Source organism: Megalobrama amblycephala, linkage group LG3 (assembly GCF_018812025.1).
Source record: "Megalobrama amblycephala isolate DHTTF-2021 linkage group LG3, ASM1881202v1, whole genome shotgun sequence".
Taxonomy (NCBI): Eukaryota; Metazoa; Chordata; class Actinopteri; order Cypriniformes; family Xenocyprididae; genus Megalobrama; species Megalobrama amblycephala.
This window is the reverse complement of record NC_063046.1, coordinates 39,717,473-39,733,133: the sequence shown is the minus strand read 5'-3', so window position 1 is coordinate 39,733,133 and position 15,661 is coordinate 39,717,473. Positions and strand designations below refer to the sequence as shown.

General features: G+C 35.6%; 1 protein-coding gene across 1 annotated transcript; it reads left to right on the top strand.

Moving 5' to 3' along the window:
• Nucleotides 1-736: 736 nt before the first annotated feature.
• spcs2 (signal peptidase complex subunit 2) lies at nt 737-13,088 on the top strand. The gene is made up of 5 exons (XM_048185366.1): nt 737-887; nt 1,822-1,905; nt 7,067-7,227; nt 7,348-7,482; nt 11,825-13,088. Exons 1-5 carry the CDS (start codon nt 849-851, stop codon nt 12,009-12,011), a joined length of 606 nt encoding a protein of 201 aa, XP_048041323.1. The 5' UTR covers nt 737-848; the 3' UTR covers nt 12,012-13,088.
• The last annotated feature ends 2,573 nt before the right edge of the window (nt 13,089-15,661 follow it).

Sequence of the window (15,661 nt, the reverse complement as noted above, 5' to 3'; positions counted from 1 at the left end):
GTTAAGCATTGATATATATATATATATATATATATATATATATATATATATATATATATATATATATATATATATATATATATATATATATATATATATATATATATGCATTGACAGACATTTGCCAGACCTTCTTTACATATTTTTGTCATGTTTACCTTGAAGGAATTCATTGAAGAAAATCAAGATGGAAAAAAAAAACACTTTATTCAATTAATAAAAGGAGATAAAAGCTAAATGTGAACTAGAGGTCTTCGCCTTTATTTCATAACATGGCAAATATACCTCTGTGGGACACATTGGCAGGGGTTCAAGCTGGTATATCTGTTTGACAGATGCAAAAACATTTACAAAATGTAAAAAAAAGGGAATGATTAAAGATCATGAGGGCATTAGAAGGAGACTTGATAACAAAAGGAGGCTTATTTACTGAGATATCTGAAAGGTTGCTGCTTGTACTCATCATATGACTGCAAACGTGTGTAGAAATATATCCTAACGTTCCAAAGTGGGCGGAGCATAGAACGGGCGGTTACCTTCGATTGGTCAGATTCGGTGATGACGTCAAGGTATGTGGCTTTCATGTTAGCGCGGGAAAATAAGTAAGCTTAGCATTCTTAAAAACATAGTGATCTTCGTGCCAGTAAAGATCACAGTTTTTATTTTCAAACATAAGAATTTACATTCGTGTTTGTGCTGTTTCAACGTCACCGTATTAGCCACTGTGGACCCGCCCCCTGTGACGTTCACACACACACCAAGCGCAGAGCCGTTTCGATTGGACGGTGTTGATGTGATTTTAGCCAATCACACTCACCCAGGTCACAACAAATGAACAGGAAGAAAAGATGGCGGCGAGGAACGGAAAGAATGGTCTACTGGAAAAAGTAAGAAATCTTCTTTATTATATGTCGCTTTTTAGGAGATGCGTTTACATTTGTGTAACGGCATTGGGGGCACAACATAGTTTATTTATTCATTATTATTATTATTATTTTCTTTACATATTTCATCTTTCGCACTCGTTATTCGGCCGTGGATGTTGATGGCGCTCGTTTGCGTGTCAGTAAGCTGAAACATACACTTGTAACGTTAAATGGATGCACACGACTAATGTAACGTTAGCATTTTTATATGATCAAATTAACATGCATTGAAAACTGATGGATTCCGTTTAAATGTCTTGATAAAGAAGATTACACAGCATTGCACACAATATTGTGTTTTGCTCATCATTTCCATAGTCTTCAGCATGATGAACGAATCGTGTAAGTTAACGTTATTCAAATAATATCTCCAGGAAACCATATAGCCTAATATAAAAAAGGCAAAACTGTCTTAATACTAACATAATATCTATATTATATGCACGAGTATGCAAGCTATATAAAATCTGAAATCCATCAAATACCATTTGCTCTTTTTAAAAATATGTATTTAAATGTTTTGATTATTTTCTTTGTCACTTGTAGCAAAAAGACTTGTTAATGTGTCTAACAAGAAGTGGATTTTAGTTTCACAAACACACAAAGTTCTTGTACATGGCTGAAAGTAATGACTTGCTGTACAATAAGATGCCAGATGTTAATTCAGTAGCTGAAGGATTTGATGGACTGATTTAGATCAAAAACTTGCTTTTTGAGGAATGTATTAAAGAATCGTGCTACTCTAGTAGCAACCATATGTTACAGAGTCCGGCCAGTGAAGGCGATGCAATAGAAAGATGTAAAATGTTTATTTTGTCATTTTATTTCATCACATTCAATTCAAACTACAAACTTAAAATAAAATGCTAAAATCAGATTGCATGTGTTGTTTCAGTGGAGGATTGATGAAAAGCCAGTGAAGATCGACAAATGGGATGGTGCGGCTGTGAAGAACTCCCTAGATGATGCAGCTAAGAAGGTGCGTTTATATATATGTAACGGTGCACAAACATGACGGTTCGGTACGTACCTTGGTATTGAAGTCATGGTTCAGTACAGCAGGGGGAGAAAACTAAACATAAAATTGCTTCTTTTTTCTTCTTCTTTTTTATTAAACGGTGGTTTATTGAACACATTCTCTCTTTCTCTATTCAATTATAATTAACATTTTCTTAAAGGTGCCATAGAATGGAAAATTGAATTTACCTTGGCATAGTTGAATAACAAGAGTTCAGTACATGGAAATGACATGCAGTGAGTCTCAAACTCCATTGTTTCCTCCTTATATAAATCTCATTTGTTTAAAAGACCTCAGAATAGGCGAATCTCAACATAACACTGACTGTTACGTAACAGTTGGGATCATTAATATGTACACCCCCAATATTTGCATATGCCAGCCCATGTTCAAGGCATTACACAAGCCAGTATTAACGTCTGGAGCAGCACAGTCGAATCAACAGACTTTATGCAGGTAAGCAAGCAAGGACAATAGAGAAAAATGGCAGATGGAGCGATAATAACTGACATGATCCATGATATCATGATATTTTTAGTGGGGCTGCACAATTTATCGCGATAAAATCGCATGCGATATGGCAAAGGCTGCGATTATTTAATGCGTGGCTTGTCAGAGCTTTACGGCTCTGTGATCAATAGTAAATGCTTCTCCATCTGAAAGCCAGAGGGCGCTCTTGCACAGAAAATCAAAATATGCCCTGCAGCAGAAGAAGATAACATGCATCATATCGCTGTAGCTAAATAAACAGAAGATTGAAATGCTTTGATTAATTAAACATGACTAATAAACACACAACTGTCTTATTCTGTATAAGAAGCCACATCATCTCACAGAAGGACGCTCCACTGTCGTTATGAAGTGAGTTTGGAGTAAAAACATGTTATTAAATGTTGTCTTTTGTTGGATGTTAATAAATGCTTCTTGTGTCTGAAAAGAAGTTTGACGCGTGTTGCTTTTTCAAATGTACATTATAAGCGACTCAAACTCGCAGTGCATTCAGATGGATTAGCATTTGGAGCCATAGTTCATTGACATGCTGCGCAAAAAAAATAATCACAGCCTTTGCGATTTCATAATCGCACTAAGAATCGCGTTTAAGCAATAATCGCGTTCAAGTTCAATGTTCAATGTCGCTATTTGCATTTTTAAACACTTGCAGTCTGTATAATTCATAAACAACTTCATTCTTTATAAATCTCTCCAACAGTGTAGCATTAGCCGTTAGCCACGGAGCACAGCCTCAAACTCATTCAGAATCAAATGTAAACATCCAAATAAATACTATACATGATCCGATGCATGCATGCAGCATGCATGACGAACACTTTGTAAAGATCCATTTTGAGGGTTATATTAGCTATGTGAACTTTGTTTATGCAATGTATTATGGAGTTGCGAGCTCAGGGGCGGGGAGCGCAAGCATTTAAAGGGGAAGCCGCCTGAATCGGCGCATATTTAATGATGCCCCAAAATAGGCAGTTACAAAAATTAATAAAAGAAAATCTATGGGGTATTTTGAGCTGAAACTTCACAAACATTCAGGGGACACCTTAGACTTATATTACATCTCGTGAAAAAGCATTCTAGGGCACCTTTAAGGATAAGAAAAATCTATCTCAGCTAGTGCTGTAAACTATATACAGGAAGCCCTTACTTGCATATTACTATAATATTAAAATTTACAATTAACATCAGAGCTCAAACTATTCAATTCAGTTGCTATTTATTTTTAGATATAATAATCAACTCTCAAAAAAAAGTAAATTGCACATTGGGCAGGTTTTGCATTAACTTCTAATTCTAATTATAAAATTATTACATTACATTTTTGAAATATAATCATTTACACAGTTACTGTCATAACTTGTTTTCATGACAAATTTATTTAAACATATTAAATAAGACATTACTAACAGGTAAAGTAAATATAATGAATATATATGTTAACATAGTGCATATATTTGGTGAAATACTCCCTCTAGAGTTAATCTCTCTAGTGAACTAACATGCTGTGGACACTAAATGACTTGCTTGAGGTAAATGTGATGCTGCGTGAGATATTATTCTCAAGCTGTTTTATTGATGTCTTTTAGAGGTTGAAACACTGGTTGAGAGATTACACGTAAACATATCTATGCATAGGTCGTCTGTTCTTCATTGTGACTGACTGTAGTCACTGTTTGACTGTATGCACCGAACCGTGACGTCCGAACTGTGATGATTCGGTACCGAATACGTGTATCGTTACACCCCTTATATAAATCTGGTCCTTGGCAGGTCTTAAAATTTGGAAAATAAAATCTCAGATGAACAACAACAGCTGACATATTACACGGTGTCATTATTTTTTTAAAATAAGGCCAAAATGGAAAAGCCATGGGTGACAAACTTAGGACACCCGTACTTTTAACATAGGAATTAAGAGGGTAAGTAGCGGTCAGAAGCTGCTAATCAAGTACCTTTGATTAACTGATCACCAGCAAGTGTGATCACCTCCATAAAAGCTGAAGTTCTGGCAGTTTGAGCTTCTGGAGCCTTCAGGTGTGTGTTAACACAATACCAAGGAGGAAAGGCATCAGCAATGGTCTTAGAGAAGCAATTTTTGATGCCATCAATCTGATAAAGGTTATACAGCCATTTCTAAACAATTTGGAGTCCATCATTCTACAGTGAGGAAGATTATTTACAAGTGGAAGACATTCAAAACAGACACCAATCTTCCCAGGAGTGGACGTCCCAGCAAATTCACCCCATGATCAGACCGTGTAATGCTCAGAGAAATTGCAGACAACCCAAGAACTACACCTCGGACTCTGCAGGCCCCAGGTAACATGTTAAATGATCAAGTTCTTGGACAGTACAGTTAGAAAAAGACAGGACAAGTATGGCATGTTTGGAAGTGTTGCCAGGAGAAAGCCACTTCTCTCTAAAAACAAGGCAGCATGGCTTAGCTTTGCAAAGCTGCATCTGAAAAAACCACAAGACCTCTGGAACAATATCCTTGGACAGATGAGACCAACCTGGAGATGTTTGGCCATAATGCACAGTTTAGTGAAAACCAAAAAAAAAACATATTAGCACAAACAACCTCATACCAAAAGTCAAGCATGTGGGTATAGGGTTGATGGGCTCTGGGCATCTCATGGTCACTGTCGACCATGAACTCCTCTGTATTCTAGAGTCAAACTTGGGGCCATCCGTCCGACAGCTAAAGCTTGAAATTGGGTCATGCAACAGGACAATGATCTGGGGCCATATGTATAAAGCCGCTCAGAGTAAAATTTTAGTCTTAAGTGTGTCAGAATTCTAAGAATGACATAATTTTACTCTTATTCTTAGACTTAAGAATAAGTAATTCATAAAGGTTCCTAAGTGTCAAGACAAGGTCTTAGCTCCTAAATTATTTAAAGGATTAGTTCACTTTTAAATAAACTTTTCCTGATAATTTACTCACCCCCATGTCATCCAAGTTGTTCATGTCTTTCTTTCTTCAGTCGTAAATAAATTAAGGTTTTTGATGAAAGCATTCCAGGATTTTTCTCCATATAGTGGACTTCAATGGGCACCAAACAGTTGAAATGAATGAAGGAAAATTACAGTTTCAGTGCAGCTTCAAATTGTTCTACACAATCTCAGATGAGAAATAAGGGTCTTATCTAGAGAAAACACTCATTTTCTAAAAAAAAAAAAAAAAAAATTATACATTTTAACCAGAAATGCTCATCTTGAACTAGTTCTCTTCTTCTTCTCTATTAGAATTCCGGCAGTGTAGACACTGCTCAGTGTATTACTGCCCTCCACAGGTCAAAGTTTTGAACTAATTTTTATATGCAATATGCTAGTGCAATAGTATATATTCTTGCATCTTTTAACACATTTTTAAAAATATTTAAATTAAGGTTGAAGATATCAGTTTTCATATGGCTGGACATCACATTTGGCCACTACTCTATGGCAGTTCATTGACTTCCCAACTGACCATCAAACCATTTGGCAAAAGAAAGACACTTTTATGTTGACTGTGGGCTTCCCTGGAGTTGTTGGAGCCGTTGATGAACTCATGACACATCATTGCTCTAACTGTAAATGAGGAGACATGTATCAATAGAAAAAGATTCCACACCATCAACACTAATTTGTGATAATTTTGCACAATGCAAAGCTATTGCTTTTAAATAAATTTAAATATTAAAACGTTTGTTTTTATTTATTATTGTTTTTTTATAATAACATTAAATTATTGGTGTTGTGCTGCTGTGACCTCACCCTTCCAGGCTCACTATTGGCTGATTCAGAGGTTGAGGGCGGCCATTTTGAGGTGACATCATTGTAGTCCTTAGTTCACAACACTTAAGTCAGCACTTAAGAATCAGTCTTATACATTACTAAAAGTTGCTTTTAGTCCTACTCTTTACTAAGAATTTTTTTTGACACTTAAAGGTGCCGTAGAACGTCTTTTTAAAAGATGTAATATAAATCTAGGGTGTCCACTGAATGTGTCTGTGAAGTTTCAGCTCAAAATACCCCATAGATTTTTTTTTTTAACTGCCTATTTTGGGGCATCATTAAATATGAGCCGATTTAGGCTGCGGCCCCTTTACATTTTGTACCCAAACCCCCCCCCCCCCCCCCCCCAACACCTGCGGAGGACCAGATGATTATTATATATTTTTTTTTATTATTATGTTCTGATGCGGAAAACCATGGAATTCAATAGGGTGTCCAAACTATGTCACATGACTGTATACTGTATGCATGCTCACCAAGGCTGAGTTTATTTGAATAGTCAACACAGTAATATTGTAATCATTTTAATATGCTGATTTGCTGCTCAAGAAACATTTATTATCAATGATTATTATCTAAAAGAAATTAATACTTTTATTCAGCAAATACGCATTAAATTGATCAAAAGTGACAGGAAATACATTTTTAATGTTACAAAAGATAAATGCTGTTCTTTTGAACTTTCTATTCATCAAAGAATCCTATTATTAATAGAGTATCCATAAATGAGCAGCAAATTTCTTGAGTGATTTATTTGCAGAAATTGTTTTTTATCATGGTTACGTCCATTTGATGAGTTTTTAAATCATCCACCTTTCTTTTTCACCCATAGGTTCTGATTGAAAAATACGGCTACGTTGAGAACTTCAACTTAGTCGATGGACGTCTGTTCATTTGCACGGTCTCCTGCCTTTTCGCCATTGTAGCTTTAATTTGGGATTACCTCCACCCGTTCCCAGAGTCCAAGCCTGTACTGGCGTGCTGTGTTGTTTCATATCCTTCATTGAGCAAACTCAAAATGCAAGAGACTTAACAGTTTATGCTGGAGGTTTAACAATGTAAATAAATGTATATCAGGCACTTCTTCAGTTCTTGTCCTTAACAGAACAACACATACTTCATAATGATGGGGATTTTGACCCTCTACACTTCTTACAAAGAGAGGAACATCTTCCTTGTGGCCTTGCAGAAGGACCCAGCTGGAATGGACCCAGATCACAATTGGCAGCTGTCCTCTAGCCTAAAAAGGTGATGACTTTTTTTTTTTTTTTTTTTTTTTTCTTCTTCTTCTTAAAGTTGTTAGTGGTGATTGAACAAACCCCTAACCATAAAGACCCTGATATCCTTTTTTAGCTTATGGGTAAAAAATAAGTTCTAAATATACGTGACCAGCGATATACTGACATTGCCCACGCTTTTAGATGAATATGTGCTGCACTCTTTCCCCTTGGAAACAATAAACAAAAATGGCTGTTAAGAAAACGTGATCATAGCAGTATGGATATGTTTGCACAAGCTTTCTAATTCAGAAGTCAAGTCATGTCAGGTTTATTTATATAGCCCTTTATACCATAGATTATACCAAGCAGCTTTACAGTATTAAACATGAAAAACAGTGTTAGTGTGTCTTTCAATTAGAATTACAAGCTCATTTTCTTCTATAAAGCAGCTGTCCAGCTGTATTCATGTTTTTTTCTCACAGACGTCTCCCCTTGATGGACTGAACAAAAGAAATCGACAGAAGATTTACATGTCTCTCAGAGCCACAACCACCTATTATGTAATCGCCACTGACCAATGATAGGTTTGAAGGTGTTTAACAGCCGGAATTAACTTTATCCGTTTCAAACTCTTGAAACGAATTTAGTTTTGGCCTGATTTTGTTTGAAATAATGTCACACCAGTTTCGCTTGAAGTATGTTGGGGCCTTAAATGTTAAACATCAGTGCAGTACAGAACACCTTAGCAACTAGGGCTCGGTTGAAAGATAAATTACTTGATTGTCTCAATTTTTCCTCTTCATTTTGATAAATCAATATCAGGGTTCGAAATATTTTACTTGGTGGCACTGGTGTTTCCAACTTTAAAAGATGTTTTTATTTAAGACATCACGTTTTGTCGAGAAATGAAAACCATAGTAATGCACTGATCATGCTTTTTCATGGCCAATTCAGATTTTTTTTTTTTTTCCTCCTTTAAGCACTTTTATTTGTTTATTTGCTCTATATAGTGTTGTCATGGTACCAAAAATAACCAGTAAATAATGGTAACCTAAATATTATATTTAAAAAAGAACAAACAAACATTCGTTTTATATTTCCACACAAAGATGCATCATATAGCCTACCGCTCTGCGCTTTGAGAGGGATGTGGGACACGAGCAGGAAAGAGACCATCTCTATATTATATCTTCATGTTTTCTCCTGATGTTATAAGCAACTGACACGTGTAATTGACGCACTATACAAATAAACTTGACCGCCTTATCGAGTCTAATAACAAGCACAAAATGTGTTAAATAGAATTTGACGTGCAAGCAAAAATGTTTCTGTCCTACGGTGTTTTTCCTACTTTACCACAGTAAAGAATGCGAATATAATAGGCCTAATTAAAAGCGAACCATAGGAAGAAACGAGTATAATCACTGCGAAAATGGGTGAGATGTGAGTGAAGATTTGGGAAAAGAAACAAGACATTTCATGTCCAGTGGAAAAACTAATGGAATATTGTTAAATTCGCTGATAATCGGGTGACAAGATCGTGATTCGCAAAACAATACAAAGCCAGCAAAGCTTAAATTTATGGACTCGTGTACCTCTCTCATTCGGCATGAATCCAAATGTTTCCATGGCTGCGATGTCACATTTAATTGCTAACCTATTATTTCTTTTGTAAACAAAGCTTTGTGCTTCACTCGTGTCATATTCACGTAAATACTGCACCGTGAACCCAAAAATTTGAGGTAATCAATTACATCAGATTTGAGTTATGATGTTCCCAATTTTAAGTAAGCAGAACTATCCAGTTTTGAGTTTGTAGTACTCATGCATGTTAATTTCTCCTAACTTGAAGTACTGAGTTAGCTAACTAGTACATTTTGATAGCAATTAACATAAAAATATTTAGTTCAACTATATAGTTCATGAACTTTTTTATTTTGAGTTCTTGCAAATCAAATGAGTTATTTACTTCACTGTAAATCCTAAGAAAATGTAGAAAATGCCAACTTGCTAATTTGCTAACATATTAACAGTAGCATGGTATAGCACTTACTGAATACAGCAACTTAAAACATAACAGAAACTCTTCTAAATTAGCATAACAAAACATTAATCACTATTAAATCTCCCTTACCATTAATCTTGCGCAAAAAAAACCAAAACATTATATAACACTTAATTTTTGCATTTACTCTCCCTTTCGAGTGCCATAGGCAAAGCATGCTGGAAATAGAAATCCCAGTCCAGTTTCAGTTCAACTTAAGTTAGTCTAAATTAAAAGCAATTTCATACAACTCAAAACAATAAAACCGTATCAGTTCTGTGAACTCAAAAGTAAAAAAGTTCTAAATACTCATAGCAGTTAATTTGACTGAACTAATTTGTTCAATTTAAGTTTGCCCTGCTCAAACCAATTAAGTATTTTGAGCATTAGGGATTACAGTGTGGCAAAGCCCATAGTGGGTACCAAATATACCCGGTACTACAGAAATGCCGGCATCGTCACATTTTCAAAATTTCAGTACCAACGTACCATTACTTTTGACAACACTAGCTCTATAACAGGCCAAACTGGCCTTTAAAGGTGCCCTTGATTCAAAAATTGAATTTACCTTGGCATAGTTAAATAACAAGAGTTCAGTACATGGAAATGACATACAGTGAGTCTCAAACCCCATCGTTTCCTCCTTCTTATATAAATCTCATTTGTTTAAACGACCTCCGAAGAACAGGCGAATCTCAACATAACACCGACTTTTACGTAACAGTCGGGGTGTACGCCCCCAATGTTTGCATAATGCCAGCCCATGATGTTCCCAACATTATAAAAGGCATTACACAAGGGCAGCCAGTTAACGTCTGGATCTGTGCACAGCCGAATCATCAGACTAGGTAAGCAAGCAAGAACAACAGCGAAAAATGGCAGATGGAGCAATAATAACTGACATAATCCATGATGGCATGATATTTTTACTGATATTTGTAAATTGTCTTTCTAAAATTTTCGTTAGCATGTTGCTAATGTTCTGTTAAATGAGGTTAAAGTTACTATCGTTTCTTACTGTATTCACGGAGACAAGAGCCGTCGCTATTTTCATTTTTTTAAACACTTGCAGTCTGTATAATTCATAAACACAACTTCATTCTTTATAAATCTCTCCTACAGTGTAGCATTAGCCGTTAGCCACAGAGCATATAGCCTCAAACTCATACAGAATCAAATGTAAACATCAAAATAAATACTTTACTCACATAATTCAAAGCATGCACACAGCATGCATGACGAACATCTTGTAAAGATCCATTTGAGGGTTATATTAGCTGTGTGAACTTTGTAAATGCGCTGTAATATAGTCGACAGCTCGTGTGGCAGGGAGCACGCGATTTAAGGGGGCGGCGCCTAGTGTAAATCAGTGCATTGTTAATGATGCCCCAAAATAGGCAGTTAAAAAAATTAATTTAAAAAAATCTATGGGGTATTTTGAGCTGAAACTTCACAGACACATTCAGGAGACACCTTAGACTTATATTACATCTTGTGAAAAATGGTTCTAGGGCACCTTTAAAAACATCTGTAGCCATTTGAAATTGGAGGCAACCACTGCTTTTTAATATCAATCCAAACACGCATATAGCATGAGCAGTTTTGTATTTAAATTAGATTTTATAATTTCAAGATTGGAGCAAATACAGAATTATGGTTTGACTTTAACTTTGTGAATTTATGCTACATAAGACACCTGCACAAAACAAAGACAGACGGACTGAATGAATGAAAATGCAAATTCACTCTCTGACAGTAGGTGGCGCTTATGAGAAAGAAGTGATACAGCGTTCCATTGGGTACTGCTGTAAACAAATCATCTGCGCCTGTAAACACTACTTTATACTGAGGTAAGAGGTAAAGAAAAGAGATTGCCGTCAAAACTATTCTGAAGACAGTCAGCTCCCTTCAGAGATGCATTCATATAAACCCCCACCCCGATTTAAGATTTATATTTTTCTTCCTATATTTCAAGCATCGCGAACAATGATCTTGATGTGTCTGGTATTTTTGGCTTTGCGTCAGTCTTCAGTGTGTCCTGTCTCTGGCCTGTGTTAACAGACTTCGTAATATTTTCACACAAATGACGTTTCGGGAAATGATTGCAATGCAGTTTGTGCGCAAGTCCGGAATAGACTTCGACTGCCTATCGTGTGTGTGTGTGTGTGAAGCACGAGCTGGCATTTATGGCCGGTCGACCGGTGCATCTCGAAATAAAAGGTCCCGTTCAATACTATTGCAACTGTCTGCAAAGCAATGCCATTCTTCAGAAAAAAATGTTTCATATTGTACTTTACTATAGTACTAAATGTCTTGTGTCCATTAGGTTTGATGACCAGTATACATTAAGAATGTCCTTCGCTGACGGGAAAACCAAGCTGTCGAGGGAGACGGAGTTTACAAAGTCAGTCGGGGCGTTCTTCGACGAGAACGGAACGCTGGTGATGGACCAATTTGAAAAATATGTCTCCAGACTTCATGACACATTGGCCACAGAGAAGAAGACAAAGTAACGGTTAGTCGAAACTGACGGCGCCGGCCTTCAGCGACCCAGCGCACGCAGTAACGGTGGCTATAGTGGGACAAAACACAGATGTTATTGAGGCTAGTGAGCGTTATCAGAGTTTAGCTCTCAGCTGTAACATTAAATAAGGTCAGCACAGTGTTTTTTTTTTTTTATTGCTAATGTTAAATAAATGGTCCAGTTTTCTTTTTCGTTTGCCATGATTTGTTTTTTAAATGCAAATTCAGTTTCTAACGGTGTCTCAGTTTAGTGCTCTATAATATGCGTACATAAGAGAAACAGTGTTCTTCAATATCAGTGTATTTTAGGTGCATTTAAACACTCACTTTAAAGAAATGGTTCACACAAAAAATACAATTTGGCCTTTTTTTTTTTGGTAAAGAGAAAGTTCACATCAAGGTTTTAGATGTTGGAAGAATATTTATATTTTCATAAAACAAAATTAGTCCCTCCTTACTGTAGGAGTGTTTTTGGATCAGAGGTCTTCTACATTAGTGTTCCCACATTTCACGACGCCTTGTGAACAGCTGAGTGTCTGAAACAAGCAGATTTTTGTACATCTTCGCACCAGTTTTTTTTTTTTTGTCCCGAGAGCCTTATTAAATGTCTTTTCAATCTGCATTTTTTTTTTTTTTTCCCTGAATTTTTCTGTTGTTTAGACTTTAAATGACAACGAAAAGCAAAAAAGGGACTATGTCCATCTGTCGTGTTGTCCACCTGCCGCTTTGATAGTTTTGTGTTTGGCCATTTAAGCTTGAACCAGGGATAATCGTTTTATGTTCCCTTTTTTTTTTTTTTTTTGAGCATCGGATCAGTCTTGACCTGTTTTTCACACTCAGGAGTGAATGGACCTGAATTTCCTGGTTTTCTGTCAACAGCTATTTTCATATAGATTATCTTAATTTATTTTGAAAAGTTTAGAACCGTACATCTGGATGCAGTTTGTTTCTCCATATTGTGAAATATTAGGCCTGCTGAATTCCACGGGGACTTCTTAGCGCTTTTTGTCTAATGATATTCAGCTTTAGCTACCCATATTGTATGTGCCTGTTATTCTCAAACAAAATAAAGTAAGGCATTTTTAATGTTTGTGTACTGCTGTCATTCTTTACTTCAGGAACATTTGCCAAATTAGTTGGATGCTTTTGTGATTGACCACATTTGCTCATTTTCCAATTAGGGTTCATATTCTGATAAAGCTTTTCTGCTCGTCATTTATGACAAGAATATTCCAAAATTATTTCATGTTTTCATCTTTCAGTTATAAATGAAATGTAAACAGTTGCAACATTCAGTTTAATACAAAGTAGATGGCTATTTTTATTTATTTTAAATATCCACTGTAAGAAAATATTACAGGGTTTCTGCAGATCTTAAAAAGTCTTAATTTGACCTCCTACAATTGAGGGCCTTAAAAATGTTTTGAATTTGAGCAGAAAGTCTTAAATTCAGTAGCATGGCATTAAATTAGGACCCCTTGATTTATCCAAAAGAGTATATTAAAAGTTATTTCCATATAGTGTTTGGGAGCAGAGTGATATATATATTATTTTATTTATTTATTTTTTTGTAAAATTAAAAAAAATAGAGCTCTGCTGGAAGTGGTAAACTTTGAAGTGTTGCTAATAATCATTTTTTCTAGACATTTACATATAAAGAACATATTGACGTGTTATGTTCCCTTCAGTTTATTCCTTAGTTATTCCTTAAATTTTCTTTAATTGGACTTAAAAAGGTCTTAAATTTACCTTCATAAAACCTGCAAAAATCCTGTATTATATAAGTATTCCAATAAAAATGTTTGTTCCAAAAGTTTTCTTCAGTTTCTTGAATTTTCACAATCATGTGTGTGTTGTTTCATGGAAAACGACTTTCAGTTGTGCAGAATTTGTTACATAATGTTGTTTACATAACCCAAAATTCCAGTTAATACTGGCATGTGCTAGATAAGTTTTCTGTAGAAACCATAGTATTGACTTCATTGTTTACATGCATATATAATTGACCATATTCCAATAAAATCTAAATGCAGACATTCACTTCAAAATATGGCCATTTTGTGTCAAAGCAACCAATTTCAGAAACTTTCTGAAGGTCTACACCGGTCACGAATTAGTCTAAAACAAGAAATTCAGAGGATTTTGATATGAGAAGAGGAGCTTGAGTTTGTTGTCCAGCCCTATTTGTTTGAACCGTGAGAGGCGTCTAAACTTACAATACTCCTACATCCTGTGTCATTTATCGTGTCAGAAGATTACTCATTTGGCACAAATCGACTTGCCTAGTATGTGTACAATCGTCTGGTGGAAGCCGGTTATTTTAGATTATAAAGTTTTAAATATGGATATTTTTCGGACAAAAACCCATCACTTCGCTTCAGAAGGCCTTTATTAACCCCCTGGAGCTGTATGGATTATATTGATGATGGATGGATGCATTTATTTTGGGCTTCAATCCCCCATTCCCTCTCCCATTCACTACAATTATAAATCTTTGGAGAGCTATATATATATATATATATATATATATATATATATATATATATATATATATATATATATATATATATATATATATAATATATACATGGCTTGAGGGTGAGTAAATCATGGGATAATTTCCATTTTTGGGTGAACTATCCCTTTAAGTCATATATAATACTGCAGGTCATTGCATTTACCACATGCATCTACTCTGGATTATTTTCCACAAATGACATTTGGCCACTTTTATCCTTTCGTAGTGAGTCTGTGGTCTAGACACTATTGTGATGGCAGAGCCTGTGTAAACAGATCTGTGGGGGTTTGTCCCATTGTGCTTCTAATACGCTGCGCTGACCAACTAGCATACGCACATAGATGGAATGACTCACATTTGGCCCCATCCAATAAAGTGCACGTGCCTCTAGCAACTCATGAAAACACTGCAAACAATACATTGTAGTAGTTACACACCTGCTTTTGAACTAAGTGGAAATTTTAAATCTGAACAGAACCGATTTAAAAGTCTGACACATTTACATAAAACGCCTGCCTTTTTTAAAAGAAATCCTCAGGCAAACAGATTAGTTTCGAGAAATAAATGTTACATACACTCTTAAAAATAAAGGTTCCAGAAAGGGATTTTTGCAATGAAGCCATAGAAGAACCATTTTTGTGAAAATAAGGACTTTTCAGTGAACAATTCTTAAAAGAACCATTGTTTTCTTAATGTGTGGAGAACATTTTGATAATCTAAAGAAGCCTTTTCCACTAAAGAACCTTTTGTGTAATGGGAAGGTTCCATGGATTCTTCATGGAACCTTGGATGCCAGTAAAGAACCATTCTTTCTAACAGTGTAGCATGACATGAGTGTTTGTCCTTTAAGTGTAAAAACAGTCAAAAAATCTTGATCACTGACATTCTGAAGAACCACTGTAGACTTTTCTTTAAAGATTCATTTTTATTAAGTTGAAACACCATAAAGTACAACACAAAATATTCAGCAATCCAGCTGCTTCATGACCAAACTGTTGAAAGACATCAAACTTGCATTTGCCCTCTTTGTATTGGATGGGATTGTTTTCATGTTATGAGATATGTGGGTCAGTGAACTCTTGTTGCTCAATGCAGGTCATACTGTGGAGACCAAAGCTTGAC